This window comes from Penicillium verrucosum, assembly GCF_028828655.1.
Source record: "Penicillium verrucosum strain IBT 35672 chromosome Unknown utg000003l_segment0_segment0, whole genome shotgun sequence".
Classification (NCBI taxonomy): domain Eukaryota; kingdom Fungi; phylum Ascomycota; class Eurotiomycetes; order Eurotiales; family Aspergillaceae; genus Penicillium; species Penicillium verrucosum.
Genome location: NW_026643212.1, coordinates 4220079 through 4243966, shown reverse-complemented (window position 1 = coordinate 4243966; position 23888 = coordinate 4220079). Strand labels below are relative to the sequence as shown.

Below are 23888 nucleotides of genomic sequence, written 5' to 3'. Positions count from 1 at the left end.
ACTAGTTATGTATGTTTTATGTAACTAGTTATGGCCCTTTATGTGACATCAGGGCACCGCCACCAACATCGGGAGGCGCAGTAAATATGCCTGAGGCCACAATTCTCCGCTTACTTCCCGAGTATATATCCATGAACCAAAGAACTCCTCCCTCTCTCTCACTTCTCATACACAACTTCTCATACACAACTTCTCACTTTCTCACTACTTTCTTTTGTCCTCGTTCAAACCTAACCCTTTGATCATTCATCATTCCCAACATCCGAGCTTCCAGACTTGCAACCTATTCAAGTTAACTAACCGTACTTGTCGCATCATGTCGTTCGCCCCGCCTTCCGGGCCTCCCCCGCCCTCGGTACCTGAGGGATGGAAAGCGCAGTATGATGATCGTTACCACGCTTGGTGTGTATATACTCATCTTAACAAAGACCAAAGTACTGATAATCAGCTAGGTTCTATGTGGACCTTGCTACGGGCAAATCGCAATGGGACCGCCCTGAAGCCCCCCCACCGCGCGGTGACGGTAATTTTCCAACCGATTCTCTCCCGCCATCATACAGCAATGCCGGGCCTGGCGACCCAGCAGCACTAGCCAGTGCAGGAGACCAGAAGCAACATATGGGATCAAACAACCCCTATAACCCTTCAACGAATACTGGCCCAGGCAACGCCAGCCCTCACATGATCGACGAGGACGCACGGCTTGCTGCCAAGCTCCAAGCCGAGGAAGATGCCCGGGCTGGTACACGAGGAACCGGAGCCGGTCCAGGAGATAAAGGCGCGTCATCAGACTACTACAACAATGCGTCGCGGCCGCAGTCCACCGGCCTAGGGGGGTATGCAGCGGGCTCAGCATCGCATAGCCCGATGCCCGAGCAGGAACAGAAGCGCAGCAAGGGTGGATTTTTGAGCAAGCTGATGGGCAAGAGTTCAAGCAGCAGGCCGTCTCGGCCGCAGCAACAATACGCCTCGTATACCCAGCAAGGTCCTCCTCCTGGGGCATACTACGGCGGTGGTGGCTATCCTCCGCAGCATGGCCCCCAGCCTGGATATGGAGGTGGATATGGAGGATACCCGCAGCAGGGTGGATATTACCAGCAGCAACCGCCTCGCAGACAAGGTGGAGGAGGTATGGGGACTGCCGGCGCTGCTGCTTTGGGTGTTGGTGGCGGTTTACTTGGCGGTATGCTGATTGCTGATGCGATCGATGATCATCATGACAATGACGATTACGGCGGTGGTGGTGATGACTTCGGAGGAGGCGACTTCTAAGCCCAGTTGCGTTTCGATTTCTTTGATTGTTCTGTTCTTTTCTTCTTTGGTTTGTTACTAGGATCGACTTCGGGATAAGGGACAGGTCTCTCTGTACAGCTCGAGGGGCTTCTAGGCGTTTTGACATCGGGAGGGATTTGGGAGGATTGCTTTTGTTTCGCCTAAACAGCTCTAGTCATTTATTGGCATTTGGCTTCAATTTTATGAGTCAAGAGCAGTTTCAGTTGACGTTGTATCATACAATTAGCCACGAGACAATGACAAGATATCATACCATGCCAAGGACGGTCAATATAATGAAGTAATAATCTTCTATCCGCGCCTCCGGGCAGGAGCACTGGTATCTCTACCAGTTGAACCAGCCTGGGCCGCATCGTTGGCCGTGGGGCTAGGGGCACCTGTGCCCGCCATCCAGCTGGCCAGATCAAACCCACCACCAGTCATGGCATTGGTAGTGGCACCGGTGATGGGCGAGGAGCGAGAATGCTCCTCAAATTCGGCGCGCATCTCAGGATCCACTAGACAACAGGGTTAGGCCTCGGATAATTTAATTGGGGGGTTGTGAGGGATAGACGTACTGTTATCCATGAGCTTGGGCATGACAAGCATAAGACCTAGGGCGACAACTGCAAGCAAGACCATGGGGTTCTTGACAAGACTCAGGGGAGAGACTGCAGTTCAATGCAAGGTTAGTACAACTATAGACATTTATTGCAGGTTATATCAATGGGAGAAGAGGGGGGGGTCAAGCTCACATTGAGCACGCTGCTCATAGAAGACCTTTCGTCCAAGAACCTTGGCCTCGACAACCACATCAACCTGCTTCTTTCCAGCAACATCCACAATATATTTCTCTGCACCACGATTATCCCATGGGTTCCCGCGGAAAGTCTCCCAGATACCAAGAATGGATCCATCGGCCGCAACATCGACGCGGTAGGGGGCGAAGACGTAGTCGCCAGCGGAGCGAATATCAAGCAGGTAAGACTCGGGCTGAGCATCTGATCCCGAGGATGGAAGATCATGGAACACAAATGTCGCTGAGCGCGTCAGTGATGCGGAAAGGATGTGGTCTTTCCCACCAGAGGGCAGAGTAGTGAGAGTGGCATGGCTGGTTGCGGGGAGGACATGCGGGTTTGGGAGTGGCCCAGAGACGGGGATGGTAATTGTCAAAGAGCTGGCAGATACCAGACTGCTAATCCCCAGCAGGAGAAGAGAGGAGAGTGAAAAATGCATGGCGGAGATGTGTTGCTGTGGAAGACAGAGGGCCATGGGTTCCGATCAGCAAAGCAGTGTCCAGATCACGTGACGGATATCTTCTCCGGCTTAGATGTACAACATAACACAAGCACATCTACGAATCACCGAAACCACCATCTTGTCTTTTTTTCCTCCCCAACCCCCAGAGCATCATGCCTGTCTACCTTATTTCCAGGTACAAACAGTCCACAACAGTCTGGGGCTATATCCGACAAGAGACCCATCATTCTAACACCATATGAATAGGATCGCAGATCCCCTCTTCGCCTTGACCATGGGTGTCTCTGCTGCCCTCACCCGCATCCGCCGTGACCAGCGCGAACAGCACCCCGAACGCGCATCGGAAATCACATATGGAAGCATCGTACAAACAAGTGGGCATCGGTTACAACGGTGGTGGAATGGAGACTTCCAAGATGTTTAAACGGGAAATTGGGAGACTTCGGTTTGGAGTTTTGGTTTGGGAGACTTACCCAACGAGAATGAAAAGTAATATTGATTCTTGATTCCTGAATCTTTGTATTCTATTTGTATATATTTACCCGTCCAATTGCATGGAATGGTCATCTCCTCTACACTTGCGCTGTACAAGGGAACGCAATTTTTGTATAGCTTCATTTTACTATTTACCTAGTCTAAGAGGGCTGGCTAGCTTAATATTGAAGTCACTAATTATGATCTACAATCTACAGAAGATAAGAATGGTTGGAATTAAAAAAGAATTTTGATCCACTAGGAATTTTTTTTCCCCCAGGAAAAGAGAGATAACCTTGTATCTATGCAATCATGCGCAAAGCGCAAAAGGAAACCTTGATAACCCATAAGTTCGTAAAAACAAGACGTGAAAAGTAAACGACTGCCAAATGGCAAAGAAGAAAGAATCATTCAGAGCGAAACGTTTAGTCAAGCTCCTCGGGCTTCTCCTCAACCTCGTCAGCGGAGCGAGCACCACCCTCGGGGGCACCAGCGCCAGGGGGAGCCTGGCCACCGTAGGCAGCGGAGATGATGGGGTTGGCAACACCCTCGAGCTCCTTCTGCTGGGACTCGTACTCGTCCTTCTCAGCAGTCTGGTTGCTGTCGAGCCAGCCGATGACCTCGCTGATCTTGTCCTCGACCTTCTTCTTGTCATCCTCGGAGATCTGGAGCTTGCCCTCGGAGAGAGTGTTCTTGAGGGAGTAGGCGTAGGACTCGAGGCCGTTCTTGGCCTGGATGCGGGCGGACTCAAGCTCGTCCTCCTCCTTGTACTTCTCAGCCTCGGCAAGCATGCGCTCAATCTCCTCCTTGGAGAGACGGCCCTTGTCGTTGGTGATGGTAATCTTGTTGGACTTTCCGGTACCCTTCTCGAGAGCGGAGACGTTCATGATACCGTTGGCATCAACATCGAAGGTGACCTCAACCTGGGGAACACCACGGGGAGCGGGGGAATGCCAGTGAGCTCGAACTTTCCGAGGAGGTTGTTGTCCTTGGTGCGAGCACGCTCACCCTCGAAGACCTGGATCAGGACACCGGGCTGGTTGTCGGAGTAGGTGGAGAAGGTCTCGGACTTCTTGGTGGGGATAGTGGTGTTGCGCTTGATCAGAGGAGTCATGACACCACCAGCGGTCTCAATACCGAGGGAAAGAGGAGCGACATCGAGAAGCAGGATCTCGTTGGTGGACTTGGAAGACTGGTCACCGGACAGGATAGCGGCCTGGACAGCGGCACCGTAGGCAACGGCCTCATCGGGGTTGATGGACTTATTGGCGTCCTTGTTGAAGAAGTCGGAAACGAGCTTCTGGATCTTGGGGATACGGGTAGAACCACCGACGAGGACAATCTCGTGGACGGAGGACTTGTCGATCTTGGCGTCACGGAGGACACGCTCAACGGGCTCCATGGTGCCGCGGAAGAGGTCCTGGCAGAGCTCCTCGAAACGGGCACGGGTGATGGAGGTGTAGAAGTCAACACCCTCGAAGAGAGAGTCGATCTCGATGGAGGTCTGGGCAGCGGAAGAGAGGGTGCGCTTGGCGCGCTCGCAAGCGGTGCGGAGACGACGGAGAGCACGGGCGTTGGTGGTCAGATCCTTCTTGTGCTTGCGCTTGAACTCGTTGACGAAGTGGTTGACCAGACGGTTGTCGAAGTCCTCACCACCCAAGTGAGTGTCACCGGCAGTGGCCTTGACCTCGAAGATACCCTCCTCGATGGTCAGGAGAGAAACATCGAAAGTACCACCACCAAGATCGAAGATCAGAACGTTGCGCTCACCCTCGACCTTCTTGTCAAGACCGTAGGCAATGGCAGCGGCAGTGGGCTCGTTGATAATACGGAGGACGTTGAGACCGGCAATGAGACCGGCGTCCTTGGTAGCCTGACGCTGAGAGTCGTTGAAGTAGGCAGGGACAGTGATGACAGCGTTGTTGACGGTGCCACCGAGGTAAGCCTCAGCGGTCTCACGCATCTTGACGAGGATCATGGCAGAGATCTCCTCAGGGGTGAACTGCTTGGCCTCACCCTTGAACTCAACCTCGATAACGGGCTTGGTAGCCTTCTCGATGATCTTGAATGGCCAGTGCTTCATATCGGCCTGGACTTCAGCGTCCTGAAAACGGCGACCAATGAGACGCTTGGCGTCGAAGACAGTGTGGTGGGGGTTCATGGCGACTTGGTTCTTGGCGGCATCACCGATGAGACGCTCAGTGTCGGTGAAACCGACGAACGAGGGGGTGGTGCGGTTACCCTGGTCGTTGGCAATGATTTCGATACGGTCATCGCGGAAGACACCCACACAGGAGTAGGTGGTTCCCAGATCAATACCGACGGCGGGAGCCATGGTGGATGTGTGTGATCGTTAAAAAAAAAAAGAGAAAAAGAAGTCGGTGTGTAGAAAGAGATTCGTGAGTGAAAAGGGTAGGTAGTATACAAAGAGGAAGAGGGTATTTGATAGTGAGAGAAGAAAAGAAGAAAAGGAAAGGGACGAGGGCTGAGAAAAGCTCCTATATAGTGAGCGGTGTATTACTCCAGAAGCTTCTAGAGGGAGCCCTTTCCATGGGGATCCATGAGATTCCACGAGGTTCGGTGACCCAGCAACCACCTCATTACCTTCTTCGTTAAGACTCTAATAGGTTCCAGATGAACCTAGTGGAGTCTTCAATTCTACAAACTACTTGATTCTTCCTGAAATTATTGTGAACGATGTCAATTCCTATTTTTTTCTTTACTCTGATTCATGTTCTTTGACGTTCTCTTTTTTTTTTTTTAGCGGGGCTGAATGATGTAATAGTGGGATGACTCTTAAGGCGGTGTCAGATTATGGTATTAATACAGTTCAATACAGATTAATACATGATTCGGATATGATAATACATGATAATACATGATAATACACGTCGCCATGGGAGACCCCCTTGATTTGTATGTTTTGTGGGTGAAGGTACATATGTACATGTATGTATTGTTGGTAATGGTATGGTCAATTATGGATAACGTCATGGTGAATTCATGACCGCATCTAATCTCTGGTCTCTGGTCCTTCCAAGGTTCCATCTATGGATGTGTCATCCAAAGTTATCCTTGGATCCTTAGGACTGCGAACTACGGAGGGAGTGTTTCTCCGTCACTATATTATGTAACCATTCTTAACCCGGAAGCGGAGTAATATTTATCCATAATACCCTGAGGCAGAAAGTGAAGCCTAAGGCAGGAAAGCTAAAGTTCGCACTTTCTGTGAATATCTTCACCATACTTCTCTACCTTAGGCAGTCTGATTCCATTCTTTTCATCGATTATCTCTTTAAATCATAAATCAAGTAGCCTGTAAGGGTTATTTGTCTTAAGAACAGATAAAACCCTGCATATTTACATATTTATATATTTACACATGTTATTATTCTCTAACTAGTTAACTATATTATATTCTCCATAAGAAAATCAAGAACCTTGGAACAACCCGATGGTTTATATATTATATCAATATATATCCATACACAACCCTATCTTAGTCCACCATACTCCGAAGTATAGCCACAACGTGCAACATACATACATACCTGTGTGTCCCGACTTGGCCCGGCCTTTCCCCCCCTGAAGGCTTATGTTGTTTGCTGTAGGGGAAAATAAGAAATAAGAGAAAATGTTAGTTTCTCCGGGTTGACTCCGATTTGTCTAAATTTTGGAGACTCAGGGCTTGCGCCATCCGCGCTAAGCATTGATGTTTATTAACCTTGTAAATCAATGTACAAAAGGGTATTATCCTAAACTTGTCCAATCGTTGTCTGTTGGGGAAATGGCGAATATTTACTCCAGTCGCACATCATGAGAGATTTCTACCTCAAAAGAAAATATGTCAATATCGATGTGTGATACCTGATATTTTTTTTATCTTCCCCTTTCATCTAGTTTCCGCTAGAATCCTCTTCTTCTAAAATCCCCTTTCTCGCCATGTTCGCTGGACTGAAGCGTAAGTGGCCCGGGGACCAACTTACCGAGGTCAAAATAGAAAAAGACACTATGGGTTTAGAAGGTTCAGAGCTGCCTTCCAAACCCCCGGAGGTGGTAGAGACCAGGGTGGATGAGGAGAACCTCCATTTCAAGGGGGAGACAGCCGCTATTGAACAAGAGACACACAATAACCCCGAGATTGCTGCATTGCCCATGACGGTGAGACATCTGATCAATTTGACCGATGACCCCAACTTACCGACAATCACCTTCCGTTACTTTGTACTCTCGATCATCTTTGTTATCCCTGGAGCCTTTCTGTCGCAGATGAGCTACTTCCGCACAACCAAGGCACCATACTCCATTTTCTTTGTTCAAATTGCCTGTCACTATGCCGGTCACTTTATGGCCAGAATTCTTCCCGACTGGAAGATTGGGCTACCTGGTACTCGCTTTTCTTTTAGCCTGAACCCGGCCCCATGGAGCATCAAGGAGCATGTCTTGGTCACACTGACTGCAGCTTCGGGAGCTACGTACAACATGGGGTATGCTCCCATCGTTCTCGCAGAGCTTTGGTATGGTACACGAGTCAATCCGGCAGTTGCCATTTTCTTCATGCTTTCAATCGTATGGATTGGCTACTCCTTTGCTGCTCTGGCCCGACAAATCCTTTTGCCTGACCCGGAATACATCTGGCCCCAAGCTTTGATGCAGACCACTTTGTTCGAAACTTTCCGCAAGACAGACAACTCATCGGCTCTCGCTCGGCGCCAGATGAAGGTGTTCTTCTTCGCATTTCTAGGGATGACCATGTGGCAATTCCTACCAGAGTATGTTTTCCCATTCACCTCGTCCCTGGCCTTCCTCTGCTGGGTGGCGCCTCACAATCCGGTGGCCAACTTCATTGGCTCAGGTATTGGCGGCATGGGATTCCTCAACCTCTCGTTAGATTGGTCAAATGTGAATTGGAACGGATCCTCAATCATGACGACCCCGTACTGGACACAGGTCATCTTGTTCTTGGCATTTGCTTTCAATTGTTGGGTCCTACTCCCTGCAGCGAAGTGGGGGAATCTAGGTTCCTTCAAGCACGGACTCATGTCAAACAGCCTTTTCCTAGGCAATGGTACGACCTACCCAACCCTCGACGTACTCACCCCAGACTATCACCTGAACGCGACCGCTTATGAGGAGTACGGACCGATGTATATGGGCTTGCAAAATGTGTGGGCGACATTTTTCGACTACGCCAAACTTCCCGCAGCGGTCACTTGGATCTTGACGTTTGGATACGCACAGGTTTCCGGGAATGTCCGAAGAATCTGGTCGTCTCGCACAGCAGAGAAATCCCCCAAGAACGAAAGCATTCATCACCAGTATCACGACCGCCTCAACGTTATCCAGAGACAGTACAAAGATATTCCATGGTGGTGGTATGGGATTCTGTTCACCGTAGCCTTCGTCATTCTGGTCATATTTCTCGCACTCGGGCATCTCTTCATTCCAGTCTGGACCTTGTTTGTGGCCCTTGCGAGCGCTGCTGTCCTAGTCATCCCGTTTGCTTGGCTTTACGCCATCTCCAACTACCAACTTGAGACTGGCTCTTTCAACGAACTCATGTATGGTTATATGGTTCACACAAAGGCCGGCGAGGCCCACCAACACCCCTGTGGTCCTTCTGTTTATGGGTCTATTGCAGGCGACGCCTGGTATCGTGCACAATATATGCTCCAGGACCAAAAGATCGGTCACTACATGCACATTCCACCCCGCACGGTTTTCTTCTCTCAAATTTTCGGCACTTGTATGGGTGTTCCAATCAACTACGCTGTCATTCGTTGGATCATGGACACCAAAGGAGATTATCTGACTGGCAAGAAAGCGGATCCACTGAATCAATGGACAGGACAGTCCCTACGGACCTCTAACACAATGGGGGTTCAGTACGCTGTGCTTGGACCGAAGAGGCTTTTTGCTCAGACGGAAATGGCCGTGCTTCCCTGGTCATTCCTTATAGGGGCGGTGATTCCTCCTATTCTCTTCTGTTTCCACAGGTTCTTCCCCCGGCTTCGGATTGACCTGTGGAACGTCAGTATCTTCTTTGGAGGACTGGCGATGTTCTACGGTAACATTAGTACTGGTTACACATCTGCCATTATTGGTGGATATGTTGTAATGTATTGGGCTTACCGTCGCCATTTTGAGGTCTGGAAGCGGTACAATTACCTGATTGCTGCTGCGTTTGATGCTGGATTTAATCTCAACATGTTGCTCGTCTTCTTCTTTTTCGGAGCAGGCAAGCAAATTTCAATGCCGAAATGGTGGGGCAATAATGCAACGTCTGTGGAGAGATGCTTCGCTCCTGACAGCTGATTTGCTTTTATGATTTGAAAAACGAATAGCTGATATTATGAGTTCTCATATAAACGTTCGCCCTCTTTTCTTGCCTTTTCTTTTTTTTTTTTTCCACACTTCGTAAGTGCAGGCAGAAGAAGCGCCCTAGTATGATATACTATTGTTTGATGGCCTGGGGTTAACCTTTGCCCATATAAACATGTTAGATAACTAGGTAATAGGTACTATCTTGCTCTGTAGGTAAAATGTTTCAATATTTTGCTCTTTGATTTCATTTAATTCATGTTCAGTTGATCTAATACTACTTTACTACTTAGGTACTTCGATGATGGTCCTTGATGCCTCAGGGCAAGATTTGTCACGGGGCTTGATCACCCGAGACAGCCAATCAGACGGCGAGGTCGCCCTTACATGTTGTTTTGGTTTTGGTTCGAGGAGACCTTACTTTGCAGACCGTCTTTTAAATTCCCCTTGCCCCCTTTCCACCAACCCAACCTTCCTACAATTCTCCATCCACTCACTCCAAATAAAACCTCATTATGGCTGACCAGGCGACCATTTCCAACACCAACGAGCAAGCCTTCGCCAAGGGCAAGGGCAAGGCTGAACCCACCCAAGAAATGAGCATGGACGAGGAGAGCGAGTCGGAGAGCGAGAATGAGGTCGTGAGTCTACAATTTACACACCCATCTACTGATTTTATGCTAACCTTACGTGTTGCTAGGCTGAAAATGGTGTGTACCCCCACTACCACCTCCCAGCAACCCATGCCTGAATGACCACATGCGCCAGAATGACCATTGATTGCCTCCATACTGACCCTTTCTGCTCCTAGACGAAGATGATGACACACAAGACAACCTCAACGATCCTATCGACCAGAGCAACATCATCCAGGGTGGCCGACGCACACGCGGCAAGGTCATCGACTACTCCAAGATTTCCACTGATGAGATGGAGGATGACGAGGATGACGATGATGAATACGAGAGCCGCGAGGACAACGAGACCAACGATGATGATCAGATGCGCGACTAAACTCGACAAATATAAAACTTCCGGGTGGCATGGAATTGCTTTGAACTATAGGCGCCGCGGATCGGTCCCCGGTGTTTCTTTTTTTTTTCCTTTTTCGCTCGTGTCCATAAGATGTCTCGCGATTCTGTGATGACAATGAATCAATGAATATCTCTTGGGATTTCTTCTTCCAACCCCGTTGATATACACTTAATGCATTGACTATGGGTTGGCCGATGTTCAGCTTATGATGTAATTTGTAGACCAAATAAATATTTCTAGGGGTATAACTTGAAACGAGTATTGCGTTATCCATTACATCCCATCATAATAAATTCCAAAATGATCAAATTGACAATAAACAGATGCCCATGCGTATCCTGTGTTGTATCGATTTCCAGTACTTCCAACTTTGGACGCTTGGGCTATCACGTGTTGTTCGGCGAATGACAACGCTATGGCCACCTTGATGTTTTTATCTCCGCAAGCATCGAGGACTCGAATAGTGATCGACTTGGATTTTGACCCTTGCAAAATGCTCGATTGCCGTTGAACAAATTATCTACATTTTATGTTCCTCCTCTTCCTCCGTCGTGAACTCTAGCTACATCCCACGACCGTCATGGCTTCACGGTATAGTTCCACCATTAGTCGCTCGGTTCATTATGGGGGGTGTCTTTCAGCTAATGCAGCAGTAATCTCAATAGATTTCCTCGTCAACGTGATCCCCGCGCCTCTTCGTCTCTCTTCGATCAATACGGTGGTGACTCCCGCCAAGCTAGCAGATCGCCTGTCCAACAACCAGGTGGATACGGGTACGGAGGTTACTCCAGTCCAGCACCTAATGGTTATGCCAGTAGCGGTGCCGCTGGAGCAGGATATCAGAGTGCATCGCCGGACAAAAAGTGCGTTAAGTGGCTCATAGTCTTTTTGAGATCATTCGACTATGTATGTATAGTTACTAACCGAGGCTTTGTCATAGGGGACACTACTCCGATGCAGTTCTCTCGTCTCTCGAGTCACAAAATGACGCCGAGGTAGAGGGTATCAGTGCCAAGGTCAAAATGTTGAAGGATGTAAGAAGCCTCGCACCTATACTTCCAGGTCCGACGAAAGCAGGTAGGCGTTGGAAATAACAAACCGCTGACGGGGAGAAACCATCTAGATCACAATTGCAATTGGCGATGAAATCCGAGACACCACACACATGACCGACCTCAACGATTCATTCGATAACACTCGAGTCCGACTCCGCGGGAATATGAACCGCATGCTTCGCATGGCCGACAGCACCGGCGTCGGCTGGCGAGTCTGGCTTGGCTTCTTTTTCGCTGTCTTCCTCCTGTTCTTCTATGTGTGGATATTCTGAACGTATACCCTTGATGTCTCTCTGAGACATGCCCTCGCACTCCATACCATGTCGACCACGCCCGCCTTTCTCGTCTTTATAATCTCCCATCTTTACGCAAAACCCAGCGACTTGCTCTTTGGCTTGATCTCATATGGATCGAATCACGCACATGACTTATCAGTATCTTCAGCATGGGAATCTTGACTTTGGCGCTATGAGGTGTTCTGGGACCATGGATTCTTTGAGCTATGAATATGAAAACCACTGCCATTGGGTCAGATGTCGGCTACGTACCGATTTCTGGATCGGCACGTTGGGGTTCTGCCTGGTATTCATCCCTGGGGATGATTCAGAGAAGTTGTCCAATGTGATCTAATGATGACCAGGCTATTTCTGACTGGAAAATGTTTTAAGTAAACCGTACATAATGCATATAAAACAATATACACAAACTGCCCGAGTAAAGTGAGCTATTTACAGGTGGATATTCACCTTCTAAGACTGGACGTTAGCTTCAGGACGCATTTGAAGTCATATTCATTGAATTTGCTCATAGAATATCTTGTCTCATAAGGAGGAATCATAAGCTGCAATCGAAGCCTCGAGGCAGAACCCCCGCGAGGTCTATCTTTTAATGCTCGCATAAAACGCCGTAGAGGAAATTGAACAAGTATAACATAGTTTCGAATAGCCTCTAGTTTAGACTATCCCTGGGCCCACCGATGTGCCGTGGGAACCTTCTCGCAAACCCGCTCCGTCGACTGCCCTGACTGGTTATGGATGCACGCAGGTCTTCGTCACTGTAAAGCATGCTGCTAGAATCAAATGCATCGCCACCACCGCTCCAGCGATTGAGGAAACGGCGCTGGGCTTCAGTCTCGGGCTCGCGGCGCAGAGTCGGAGGTGGAGGCAAAGCACTACGACTGTTTGGCGTGCTGGTACGGAAGTTCTCGGCAAACCTGGTTTGAATGATACTGGGTTCGTTTTCATCTTCCTCGTCACTCAGCTCTTCTTCGCTGTCTGTGTGCTGCCATCCCCCTTCTTGCTCGGAGCCTTGCTCTACAGCATCGGGGATATCATCGTCGAGGTCGCGTGTCATGCCTTCACTCACACTCTCACCGTCGGCGGCAGGTATCTCCGCATCCAGGTCAGGCTGGTTATCGAAATCATCCTCTTCGTCATCGTCATCATACAAGCCTGAGCCCTCATAGTCATCATCGGGGAAGCCTTCGGGAATGTCATCGTCCAAGTCGCGCTCCATGTATTCTCCTTCTTCGCCAATATCATCTTCCTCAAGTCCCTCTTCGCCTTCCTCGATAAGACCTGAGGCCTCCTCTTCCGCATTGGGGATATCATCATCCAAATCGCGTTCCATGCCTTCGTCTTCTTCGACTTCCCCTGTCTGCATCCCCATGTCATCATCCATTATTCCCTCTCCCTCTGCAGCTTCCATTTCAGCCGCAGCAGCTTGTAGTGCCTCTTCACGCTCCGCTTCTTCCTCTTTCATACCGAGCATTGTCTTCGCACATCCCGCCGGCCTGATCCATGAGTATCCGAACGACGCGATGTTCAATTTTCGAGAGCGTAGCGAGCGTTCTTCTGCAGCTAATGTAGCGATTGTGTTGGCATAAGATCGGGATGGCATTAATGAGCGATGACTGCTGGGCGTGCCGCTGGCATTGCGTCGGGCAAGGTGGTTGGCAGCGGAATTGTCACCAGCTTGTTGATCCGAGGTAGACCGATATGGTTGGGAAGATCCGAACCAAAGTTCGTGGGACTATCGAAGCTGTTAGTTTTCTCCAGGGCTATTTGAGAAACTCGAATCGCTAGAGCCTGGCACTTACGTCGCGCGGGGTGATGGATGAAAGGGTGAGCATCTCTGCAAGGATTATTGTTTCAATGCTGGATTTGGGAATACTATGGTGCCTCCAGGGGCTATTCCGATCTCTCTGCTTATGGAGCTTTGTGGGGATGGCCTGTTGCAGATGTGGCGTTTTGTAGCTCTGCTCCGAAATAATATGGTGCGGCGGGTGAGTGGTCACTGGTTCTGGGACTCCACGACGCGTGTGAGCTTTAATTCTCTTGGAAATAAAGTCATAGAGAAGCGACTGGCGATGTTGATATAGGCGCACGATATCATCCAGGGTCGGGAAACCGCTCGCGCGCGCGAAGGCAGAAAAGGTCAGAGCTCCACAGCCAATCAAACCAATTCATCTATGCGGGGAATCCCCCAGCCTTATGTTGTACTTTTGTTTTGTATACAACATACATAGCTAACTATATGATCAGTATATCTATTCTGTATGCTTCAATTTACTACATTCAGAGCTAAGATTTATATACCTAGGAATACTCTAGAAAATCAAGGCTAATTATATTCTACGTTGTATCTTCTATTAGTGTCTAATAACATTTATAGCTTTAAACAACACAAGAATAGTGGGCCGGCTTATGCGGCCTTGTTATGTCTTCTTAGACGTTGTGTCTTTTTAGGTATATACGGAGGCAGTAAAAAGGCATACTTTGACATATAACCTTTGACTCTATATAGATCGATGTATCTAAGTTCTATTTTGCTGGGCTTGTCATGGATATATATAACCCACTCCTTTTAACTATATTATAGGGCCTTATTTTTCGGTTTCTGTTGGCTTGGCCTTGGGGACCTGCACAGCATGAGAGGTGCTTCCACTTACGGAGTCCAGTCAATCATGAGTTTAGCATTTTATTAATCCAGGCCCTTAGCTACAGGCGTACTTCTACTACGATGCATAAATCAAGGATCAGCCAAATGACTACATATGTAGGTAAGACTCATCCGAGTCAAAATCCAAAACCTCCCAAGGCGCTGGATACAGGAGGAAGTGAGCTGGTGCTTTACTGGTGCGATGTTTTAAAGTTGTACACTGTAAGAAGTGGGATGTTAGGTGAATCCCAAATAGAAATATTAGTCAAAGTGGTGAGATGTTCGAGTTGTTCTCTCATACAATATAACGATACGGTGTAGTTGATATTAATATTGTTGGTTTCCGGTATCACCCGATACCAGCAACCGGTGAACCTAAAGTGGACAAGAGGACACTCGGAAAAACCCGGGGGATACTGTTGTACCTTAGGTAGCTCCCCTCCCCCGAAATCATGACGTTCGATGGATGTGTCTGCTCATGTCTTCTGACTTTCATCAGCACTTTGATTGGCCTAAAGAAGGTGGGGATCATGTGATATCCACTCTGGTCTGGTTCCGGGGTTAAATCTTGTATAAAATACGGTAACTATACACCGCATGTGAACTATAAAATCAAATGCAAGAGGAGAATACTGATCCTATTTTACCCGATCAATAACTATTGATGTATATTATGTATATGTAGACAGCTAAGCGAGACAGCTAGGTAAAGATCCTTAGGAGAAGGAGTTATGTATTCTTATTATCATCATCTACCTTATCTCTAGTTATATCTTCACATGTCTAGACGGATGACTTTCCCCCGGACTCTATTTAACCCCAAATTATACACTGGGATCAAGCATATAGAGTATTTGAGAATGTAAAACATGAAAATTTGAGGAAGCAGGGATTCTGATCAATTCACGGAGCTGAATCCTTCTAGTCCAGGGGTAGGGGCAATGTCAATAAATGGGCAGATAAGTTGAACTGAACTGATTTCAAACGGACGAAGGGGAACCCCATCCGCAAACGGCTCCCCGAAATCGGGCTATGCATCTACAAGCAAAGGTGATAGAGAGGGGAAACCCGGGACAGGGGACTTGGCCGTTGTCGGAATGTCCACGTAGTACTGTTACTTGTTACAGGTATTTGCATTACCATCCATTGGATGTCTGATTGTCTCTTTTGTCTTTAATATGCCCAACTGATGTCCATTTAATGTCCATAATAGTTTACTATCTTTTTCTTTTCTGTGTCTTTCCTGGTACGGACTTGATAGGATATCCTTCAAATCGGTACTTTTGCTAGTTTTTTTTTTTTTTTTTTGGTACTTTTTCAGATTCCCCCTTCCTGCAGATGCAGACTAAATGCAAACTGGAGGCTCGAAACCAAATGGATTAAGCACTACATCTTAGCCCCACTGGGGAGTGTGTGCCCATTCACCCGGGTCTCCCACTCTCCATGTGAGAATTGTCTTATTTCTAATACGGGAATGTGTACGGAGTACACTCAGTACCGAGGTACTCCGTATTATGTACTTTCGTATGTATCTGCCCAATGAGCAGCTCTGATCTTTTTATTATGGGTCTATGGACCTTATGGGCCTATGGGGCCGCCCGGCCCACTGGACCTTGTTTTACTTTTTTTTTGAGCTTTGGAGAGAATAAAGAAAGAAGAAGTGAGGTACGGAGTAGACATAAGAATCAATATAAAAAATAAGTTGTAGAATTAGGTATATAGAATAGTTCTATATAGTAATTATATAGTGATATATAGTAATTATATAGAAGATATTACTAACTAACTAGTTATACTACGAAAGTTAGTTGACGTAGTAAAGAGTTAACCCTGGGTCATAACATCTTCACTCTGATTGGCTGAGTGATGCTTATCTTGGGATGATTTGCACTCCGTAATCATAATGATTATCATTACTTTGGAATGCTCTTGGAGCTGTTTTCGTCTACTCCGTACTGTATGTCAACACTTATGCCCTGTTCAACTGAGTAGTCCTTGAAGTGGCACGTTATAACATATAGCATAGCATAGCATAGCATGTTTTATTTATTTGACTATTTGACTATTTTACTATTTTACTACTTTACTACTTTACTACTTTACTACTTTACTGTTTACTGTTTTACTCATATTTCTTTCACTTAAACATCCCCTTGCCGTTTCTCTTGGCTGCTTTCACCTAACATTTTGCCACGGTAAACTCCCCACCATTGTAATTTTTCCCTTTTTGGGTACATCGGGGCTTGCAATCCCCGGACCTACTGTCCCACCGTAATCACCCATCCTTTTTTTTCCCTCTCTCTCTCTCTCTCTTTCTTCCCCCCTCTCCTTTTTATTCGCTTGTTCTCCTTTTACCTTCCCACCTCTTCCATCTTCAACTCTTTCGCAGAAGCTGGGTGATCATTGACCCGTTTGTTCCTCCCTCGCCCGCGCTGCGACACACCCTGTGACGACATCGCTGTCAACCCCCCAATCAACCCCCAAATCGGCGGGGTCCTTCCTAGAAACCAATCCCCTTCAGTTACCATTCCATTCTCTGTCGGCTCCCGACGGAAGAATGGGTCTTAACTTGGAGGAGCTCTATGGCAAAGATATAAGTGAAGAACAGGCCCCTCATGAGTATTCTCAGTACCAACCCAAAAAGGGTTATGGCTGGGCCAATGCTCTGCCAGAGCGGCAAGGTCTGTACAACCCTGAATATGAGAAAGATGCCTGTGGTGTAGGCTTTGCAGCGTGAGTGAAAATCCCCTAAGACTGGGTCCCCAATTGGAGACATTGAGGACCAGCTCAATTCTGACGGACAAACCAGTCACATCAAGGGAAAGCCAAGCCACAAGATTGTTAGCGATGGTGAGTGCTAGTTTTCTACCCTTTGAGCTCAAGGTCAGAACAAATGAAGCTGATAGCAATCGAACAGCTCGCAATCTGCTGTGCAACATGACCCACAGAGGAGCCGTTGGCTCTGATGCACGGGACGGTGACGGTGCTGGTGTGATGACCAGTATTCCACACAAGTTTTTCATTAAGAATTTCGCCCGTGAGGTGGGTGTGGATCTCCCTCCGTTGGGACAATATGCTGTTGGCAACTTGTTCTTTAAGCCCGACGAGGAGGCACTCAAGCAGTCCATAGCAGGATTTGAGGAACTGGCCACGACACTCGGCTTGCGCGTTCTTGGATGGCGTGAAGTGCCCCGGGATTCAACCATTCTTGGTCCTGCCGCACTATCTCGAGAGCCCATTATTATGCAGCCATTTGTGGTCTTGAAATCAGCATATGGTGAAGGCAACAAGCCCGAGATCACCGACACTGAAAAGTTTGACGAGAGAACTTTTGAACTTCAGCTGTACGTTCTACGAAAGCGTGCCACTCATGTCATCGGTCTCGGAAACTGGTTCTACCTATGCTCTCTCAGCAACCGGAACATCGTCTACAAGGGTCAACTCTCTCCCATTCAAGTGTACACCTACTACCACGATTTAGTGAACGTAGACTACGAGGGCCACTTCGCCCTAGTACACTCTCGGTTCTCGACAAACACATTCCCATCCTGGGATCGTGCCCAACCCCTTCGATGGGCTGCCCATAACGGTGAAATAAATACCTTGCGAGGAAATAAAAACTGGATGCGCGCACGAGAGGGTGTCCTGCGGTCAGATGTCTTCGGTGAGGAGCTTGACCAGCTGTACCCCATTGTTGAGGATGGCGGTTCCGACTCAGCCGCGTTTGATAACGTGCTTGAACTACTCATGATCAATGGCGTTCTGTCCCTTCCTGAGGCAGTGATGATTATGATTCCCGAGGCCTGGCAGGACAACCCAGCCATGGACCCGGCCAAGTCTGCTTTCTACGAGTGGGCTGCTTGTCAGATGGAACCTTGGGATGGTCCAGCTCTTTTCACTTTCTCTGATGGACGCTACTGCGGTGCTAACCTTGACCGTAACGGTCTCCGTCCCTGCCGTTTCTATGTAATGGACGATGACCGCATCGTCTGTGCCTCTGAGGTCGGCGCTATTGATATTGACCCCGAGAGAGTCGTTCAAAAGGGCCGCTTGCAGCCTGGAAAGATGCTGCTGGTTGATACCGTGGCTGGGCGGATCATCGATGACGCTGAGCTCAAGCAGACTGTTGCCCGCCGCCAGGACTTTGCCGGTTGGCTGGACAAAGGGCTTCTGAAACTCCCTGCTATCAACCAGACGCTACTTGACTCCAACGTTGATCTTTCTTTTGCCCTGGACAACAACACCATTCAGAACGACCCCCGCCTCCGAGTGTTCGGGTACTCTTTTGAACAAGTCAGCTTGATTCTTGGCCCCATGGCCGCAGACTCCAAGGAAGCTCTGGGTTCCATGGGCAATGATGCACCTCTCGCCTGCATTGCCCAACAGCCTCGCCTACTCTACGAGTACTTCCGCCAGCTCTTTGCCCAGGTCACCAACCCTCCCATTGACCCCATCAGAGAGGCTGTCGTTATGTCCCTCGAATGTTACGTCGGTCCTCAGGGAAACCTGCTGGAAATGGACCCTTCGCAATGTCACCGTCTGCGTCTACCCTCTCCCATTCTGACCATTCCCGAGTTCAATGCTTTGAAGAATGTCAACGTAGTCCACAACGATTGGACTGTGCGAACCATCGATATCACGTTCGAGAAGAGCAAGGGCACCGCTGGGTATATTGAAGCGCTCGACTCCATCTGCGATGGTGCCACTGAAGCTATCCAGCATGGCGACAGGGTCATCATTCTCTCCGACCGTGCTACATCCGCCGACCGTGTTCCAGTCTCTGCCTTGCTGGCTACCGGTCTGGTGCACCATCATCTCGTCCGAAACAAGTGGAGATCGCTTGCTGCCCTGGCAGTTGAAACTGCCGAGGCTCGCGAGGTCCACCATCACTGTGTTCTGCTAGGATATGGTGCCGATGCCATCAATCCTTACCTGGCTCTAGAATGTATTCTCAAGATGAACCGGGAGAAGCTGATCCGCAAGGACATCCCCGATGAGAAGGTTGTTCAGAACTACAAGTCATCCTGTGATGGTGGTATTCTGAAGGTCATGAGTAAGATGGGTATCTCTACTCTCCAGTCCTACAAGGGTGCCCAGATTTTCGAGGCCCTTGGTATCGACGACAGCGTTATTGATCGCTGCTTTTCCGGTACTGCCAGTCGCATCCGTGGTATCACATTTGATCTGATTGCCCAGGATGCTTTCGCCTTCCACGAGCGTGGTTACCCCTCGCGTCCAATTGTTGAGGTTCCCGGTCTGCCCGAATCCGGCGAGTACCACTGGCGTGATGGAGGAGAGCCCCATATCAACGACCCCACCAGCATTGCCAACGTGCAGGATGCCGTTCGCACCAAGAACGACAAGTCCTATGAAGCCTATGCCAAGTCCGCACATGAAGAGATCAAGAACTGTACTTTGCGTGGAATGCTGGACTTCGATTTCGACCAGCGTACCCCTATTCCCATTGACCAGGTCGAGCCTTGGACCGAAATTGTTCGTCGCTTCGTGACCGGTGCCATGTCCTACGGTTCTATCTCTATGGAATCTCACTCCACAATTGCCATTGCCATGAACCGCTTGGGTGGCAAGTCCAACACCGGTGAGGGTGGTGAAGATGCCGAGCGTAGCAAGAGAATGGAGAACGGCGACACGATGCGGTCCGCTATTAAGCAGATTGCGTCTGGTCGTTTCGGTGTGACATCCAACTACCTAGCCGACGCCGATGAATTGCAAATCAAGATGGCCCAGGGTGCCAAGCCCGGTGAGGGTGGTGAATTACCCGGCCACAAGGTCGTCGGCCCCATTGCTCGCACTCGGTTCTCCACACCGGGAGTCGGTCTTATCTCCCCGCCCCCCGCACCACGACATCTACTCCATTGAAGATCTGAAGCAGCTTATCTACGATCTCAAGTGCTCTAACCCCAGAGCTCGTGTCTCCGTCAAACTCGTATCTGAGGTTGGTGTTGGTATTGTCGCTTCTGGTGTGGCCAAGGCCAAGGCTGATCACATCTTGATCTCTGGTCATGATGGTGGCACCGGTGCCTCGCGCTGGACCGGTATCAAGTATGCCGGTCTTCCCTGGGAATTGGGTCTTGCAGAGACTCATCAAACTCTAGTTTTGAACGATCTGCGTGGTCGTGTTGTCGTCCAAACTGATGGCCAAATCCGTACGGGCCGTGACCTTGCCATCGCTTGTCTCCTTGGAGCGGAAGAATATGGATTTGCCACAACTCCTTTGATCGCATTAGGATGCATTATGATGAGAGTGAGTACATTCAGCCTCTGATTTCCCAACGAACAGCCTATTAACAAATATATCTCCCCCAGAAATGTCACCTGAATACCTGCCCTGTTGGTATCGCGACTCAGGATCCCGAACTGAGGCAGAAATTCAAGGGTACACCGGAGCATGTTATCAACTTCTTCTATTATGTTGCCAACGAGATGCGTGCTATCATGGCTAGGCTGGGTATTCGTTCGGTTAACGAGATGGTCGGTCGTGCTGAGCTGCTTAAGGTCCGGGACGATATTCGTAATGTCAAGCAGGAACGAATTGACCTGTCACTCATCCTGACCCCTGCTCACTCACTTCGCCCTGGAGTCGCTACCTACAATGTTCGCAAGCAGGATCACCGCCTCCACACCCGCTTGGATAACAAGTTGATTGCTGAATCGGAGCTCGCTCTTGAGAAGGGTCTACCTTGCCGAATTGAGTGTGATATCGTCAACACCGACCGTGCTCTGGGCTCTACTCTCTCTTATCAGATCAGCAGACGTTATGGCGAAGATGGTCTTCCCCAGGATACCATTCACGCAAACATTAAGGGCTCTGCTGGTCAATCCTTTGGTGCCTTCCTCGCCCCCGGTGTCACCCTTGAGCTTGAAGGTGATGCCAACGACTATGTCGGTAAGGGTCTTTCCGGTGGTCGTCTCATCGTCTACCCCCCGCGTGGAGCCGCTTTCAAAGCTGAAGAAAACGTCATCGTTGGTAACACCTGTCTTTACGGTGCCACCCGCGGAACTTGCTACTTCCGCGGTATGGCTGCTGAGCGTTTTGCTGTCCGTAACTCTGGCGCTACTGTCGTTGTTGAGGGTGTTGGTGATCACGGATGTGAGTACATGACTGGTGGTCGTGTACTCAATCTCGGACCCACTGGCCGCAATTTCGCTGCTGGTATGTCTGGTGGTATTGCCTACGTTCTGGATAAGAACCAAGACTTCCATTCCAAGGTTAACTTGGAGATGGTTGAGATCTCCAGCATCGAAGACCCATCAGAGATTGCCTTTGTTCGTGGTTTGATTGAAGATCACCACCATTACACTGGCTCTGAGTTGGCTGCTCGCATCCTGCTCGACTTTACTCGCGCGCTTTCTCACTTCGTCAAGGTTCTGCCAACCGACTACAAGCGTGTCATGGAGGAAGAGGCTGCTAAGGCGGAGGCTGCGAAGAAGGCCGAATTTACTCTTCCTCAGCTCCCTAGCACCCCAGTCAAAACCGAGAAGGCCAATGCCGATGACTCCAAGAAGACTGACTTGCTGGATATTGAAGACAGCATTAGCGATTCCAAGACTGAGAAGAAGCGGTCCGCATTGATCTTGGACAAAACAAGAGGTTTCATGAAGTACAGCCGCCGCAGTGAGAAGTATCGCAATGCGACAACCCGTACTCGCGACTGGGGCGAGATCTCTCATCGCCTCAGCGAGGACGAGCTTAAGTACCAGTCTGCCCGTTGTATGGACTGTGGTGTTCCATTCTGCCAATCTGACACCGGCTGCCCCATTTCCAACATTATTCCTAAATGGAACGAATTAATATTTCGGGGCCAATGGCAGGACGCTTTGAACCGTCTGCTCATGACCAACAACTTCCCTGAGTTTACCGGTCGTGTCTGCCCTGCGCCTTGCGAAGGCTCCTGTGTTCTAGGCATCAATGAAGACCCCGTCGGTATCAAATCCATCGAGTGCGCAATCATTGACCGTGGATTCGAGATGGGCTGGATGGTTCCCTGCCCCCCTCCGACCCGCTCTGGCAAGACTATAGCTATCATTGGCTCTGGACCTGCTGGCTTGGCTGCTGCTGATCAGCTTAACCACGCTGGTCACAGCGTCACCGTTTATGAGCGTGCCGACCGTATGGGTGGTCTTCTCATGTATGGTATCCCCAACATGAAGCTTGACAAGAAGATTGTCCAGCGCCGTATCGACCTCATGGCCGCTGAAGGTATCAAGTTCGTTGCGAGCACTGCTGTTGGCCCTGACTGCGAGATTTCCCTGCAGTCTCTCCGTGCCACAAATGATGCTGTAATTGTTGCCACCGGTGCCACTGTTGCGCGCGATCTCAAGGTCACTGGTCGTGAATTGGATGGCGTGCACTTTGCCATGCAATTCTTGCATAAGAACACCAAGTCCCTCCTCGACTCTGGTCTTTCGGATGACGCATACATCTCTGCCAAGGACAAGCATGTTGTCGTCATTGGTGGTGGTGATACCGGCAACGATTGTATTGGTACCTCTGTCCGCCATGGTGCCAAGTCGGTGACCAACTTCGAGTTGTTGCCCCAGCCTCCCCCAGAGCGTGCCCGTGACAACCCTTGGCCTCAATGGCCCCGTATCTACCGTGTCGACTATGGTCACACCGAGGTCAAGACCCACATGGGCAAAGACCCACGTGAGTACTGTGTCATGTCGACCGAGTTCGTTGACGATGGCAACAACTGCGTCAAGGGCATCAACACTGTGCGAGTCGAGTGGACCAAGAGCGCTACCGGCGGCTGGGACATGAAGACCGTCGAGGGCAGCGAGCAATTCTTCCCCGCTGACCTTGTCCTCCTCTCTATGGGATTCCTGGGCCCCGAGGATCGGGTCTTTGGTGAAGATATTGAGCTTGATCCTCGCAAGAACATCAAGACTCCTCCCGGCCACTACTCGACCAACATTGCCGGTGTCTATGCGGCAGGTGACTGTCGCCGTGGACAGTCTTTGATTGTCTGGTGAGTTTTCGCCGAACTCTTATATAGCTGTGTGATATACTAACATGATTCTAGGGGTATCAACGAAGGTCGCCAGTGTGCTCGTGAAGTGGACGCTTTCCTCAGCGGAACCAGCTCCCAGCTCCCAGTCACCGGTGGTATCGTCCGTCGTCCTGCCATCGACTCCGTCCCTCAGCCCACTGAGGTTGCTGCTTAATCTAGCAGCAATGTAGGACATGTTTACGACTTTGACGGCCATTTCCACGACAAAAGTTTCATGGATAAACTTGTAACTTAAGAGGGGTTTCAAATGGGGTTGGTTCTCTGCGCGAATGAAAACGCCTCCCAAGACTGCGCTTTCTTGAGTTTTTGCTTTCTACTCTCTGTTTTATTTTCATTTTTATTCATTTTTTCTTTTTTTTTTTCCTCAGCGTTTGATTTCTTTTCCTTCTTCTCTCAAGTTTAGAAGGTGTTTAGAGCGTCTGCCATTCGGTGATCTCTCTATTTCTGCTGTACATAGCTTTTCCGCAAATCCGACTCTGCGTCATCATTATTTCGAATT

General features: G+C 49.2%; 9 protein-coding genes across 9 annotated transcripts; 6 read left to right on the top strand and 3 right to left on the bottom strand.

Annotated features, from left to right (window-relative positions):
* Nucleotides 1–292: 292 nt before the first annotated feature.
* On the top strand, nucleotides 293–1272 carry N7516_009216 (WW domain-containing protein; the record flags this gene model as incomplete). Its single annotated transcript, XM_057221935.1, has 2 exons — nucleotides 293–402; nucleotides 453–1272. Coding segments are annotated over 2 exons (930 nt in total), but the record flags the coding sequence as incomplete, so codon positions are not given.
* A 286-nt stretch (nucleotides 1273–1558) lies between these two features.
* On the bottom strand, nucleotides 1559–2544 carry N7516_009215 (uncharacterized protein; the record flags this gene model as incomplete). Its single annotated transcript, XM_057221934.1, has 3 exons — nucleotides 1559–1790; nucleotides 1851–1943; nucleotides 2028–2544. The coding sequence occupies 3 exons, from the start codon at nucleotides 2542–2544 to the stop codon at nucleotides 1585–1587; spliced, it is 816 nt and encodes a 271-aa protein (XP_057072206.1). The 3' UTR covers nucleotides 1559–1584.
* Nucleotides 2545–2684: 140 nt separating this feature from the next.
* Nucleotides 2685–2956, top strand: N7516_009214 (Non-classical export protein 1; the record flags this gene model as incomplete). The annotated part of the gene is made up of 2 exons (XM_057221933.1): nucleotides 2685–2707; nucleotides 2779–2956. 2 exons carry the CDS (start codon nucleotides 2685–2687, stop codon nucleotides 2954–2956), a joined length of 201 nt encoding a protein of 66 aa, XP_057072205.1.
* A 475-nt stretch (nucleotides 2957–3431) lies between these two features.
* On the bottom strand, nucleotides 3432–5341 carry hsp70 (molecular chaperone Hsp70; the record flags this gene model as incomplete). The annotated part of the gene is given in 2 exon segments (XM_057221932.1): nucleotides 3432–3929; nucleotides 3941–5341. 2 exon segments carry the CDS (start codon nucleotides 5339–5341, stop codon nucleotides 3432–3434), a joined length of 1899 nt encoding a protein of 632 aa, XP_057072204.1.
* A 1607-nt stretch (nucleotides 5342–6948) lies between these two features.
* On the top strand, nucleotides 6949–9321 carry N7516_009212 (OPT family oligopeptide transporter; the record flags this gene model as incomplete). The annotated part of the gene is made up of 1 exon (XM_057221931.1): nucleotides 6949–9321. One exon carries the CDS (start codon nucleotides 6949–6951, stop codon nucleotides 9319–9321), a length of 2373 nt encoding a protein of 790 aa, XP_057072203.1.
* A 521-nt stretch (nucleotides 9322–9842) lies between these two features.
* On the top strand, nucleotides 9843–10341 carry N7516_009211 (histone H2A.Z-specific chaperone CHZ1; the record flags this gene model as incomplete). Its single annotated transcript, XM_057221930.1, has 3 exons — nucleotides 9843–9968; nucleotides 10028–10037; nucleotides 10139–10341. 3 exons carry the CDS (start codon nucleotides 9843–9845, stop codon nucleotides 10339–10341), a joined length of 339 nt encoding a protein of 112 aa, XP_057072202.1.
* Nucleotides 10342–10942: 601 nt separating this feature from the next.
* N7516_009210 (SNARE domain- containing protein) lies at nucleotides 10943–11689 on the top strand (the record flags this gene model as incomplete). The annotated part of the gene is made up of 4 exons (XM_057221929.1): nucleotides 10943–10953; nucleotides 11028–11225; nucleotides 11303–11396; nucleotides 11486–11689. The coding sequence occupies 4 exons, from the start codon at nucleotides 10943–10945 to the stop codon at nucleotides 11687–11689; spliced, it is 507 nt and encodes a 168-aa protein (XP_057072201.1).
* Nucleotides 11690–12365: 676 nt separating this feature from the next.
* On the bottom strand, nucleotides 12366–13548 carry N7516_009209 (uncharacterized protein; the record flags this gene model as incomplete). Its single annotated transcript, XM_057221928.1, has 2 exons — nucleotides 12366–13448; nucleotides 13516–13548. The coding sequence occupies 2 exons, from the start codon at nucleotides 13546–13548 to the stop codon at nucleotides 12366–12368; spliced, it is 1116 nt and encodes a 371-aa protein (XP_057072200.1).
* Nucleotides 13549–16794: 3246 nt separating this feature from the next.
* On the top strand, nucleotides 16795–23617 carry N7516_009208 (glutamate synthase (NADH)). The gene is made up of 6 exons (XM_057221927.1): nucleotides 16795–17090; nucleotides 17167–17207; nucleotides 17275–20150; nucleotides 20191–20622; nucleotides 20685–23347; nucleotides 23402–23617. Exons 1-6 carry the CDS (start codon nucleotides 16915–16917, stop codon nucleotides 23541–23543), a joined length of 6330 nt encoding a protein of 2109 aa, XP_057072199.1. The 5' UTR covers nucleotides 16795–16914; the 3' UTR covers nucleotides 23544–23617.
* The last annotated feature ends 271 nt before the right edge of the window (nucleotides 23618–23888 follow it).

What these genes read in the sequence shown, in the direction of transcription:
- N7516_009208 (XM_057221927.1), top strand. Translation starts at nt 16,915, where the DNA reads ATGGGTCTTAACTTGGAGGAGCTCTATGGCAAAGATATAAGTGAAGAA. An exon ending in TGTGGTGTAGGCTTTGCAGC is followed by an intron (nt 17,091 to 17,166) that starts GTGAGTGAAAAT and finishes CGGACAAACCAG; the next exon opens with TCACATCAAGGGAAAGCCAA. An exon ending in AATTACCCGGCCACAAGGTC is followed by an intron (nt 20,151 to 20,190) that starts GTCGGCCCCATT and finishes CCACACCGGGAG; the next exon opens with TCGGTCTTATCTCCCCGCCC.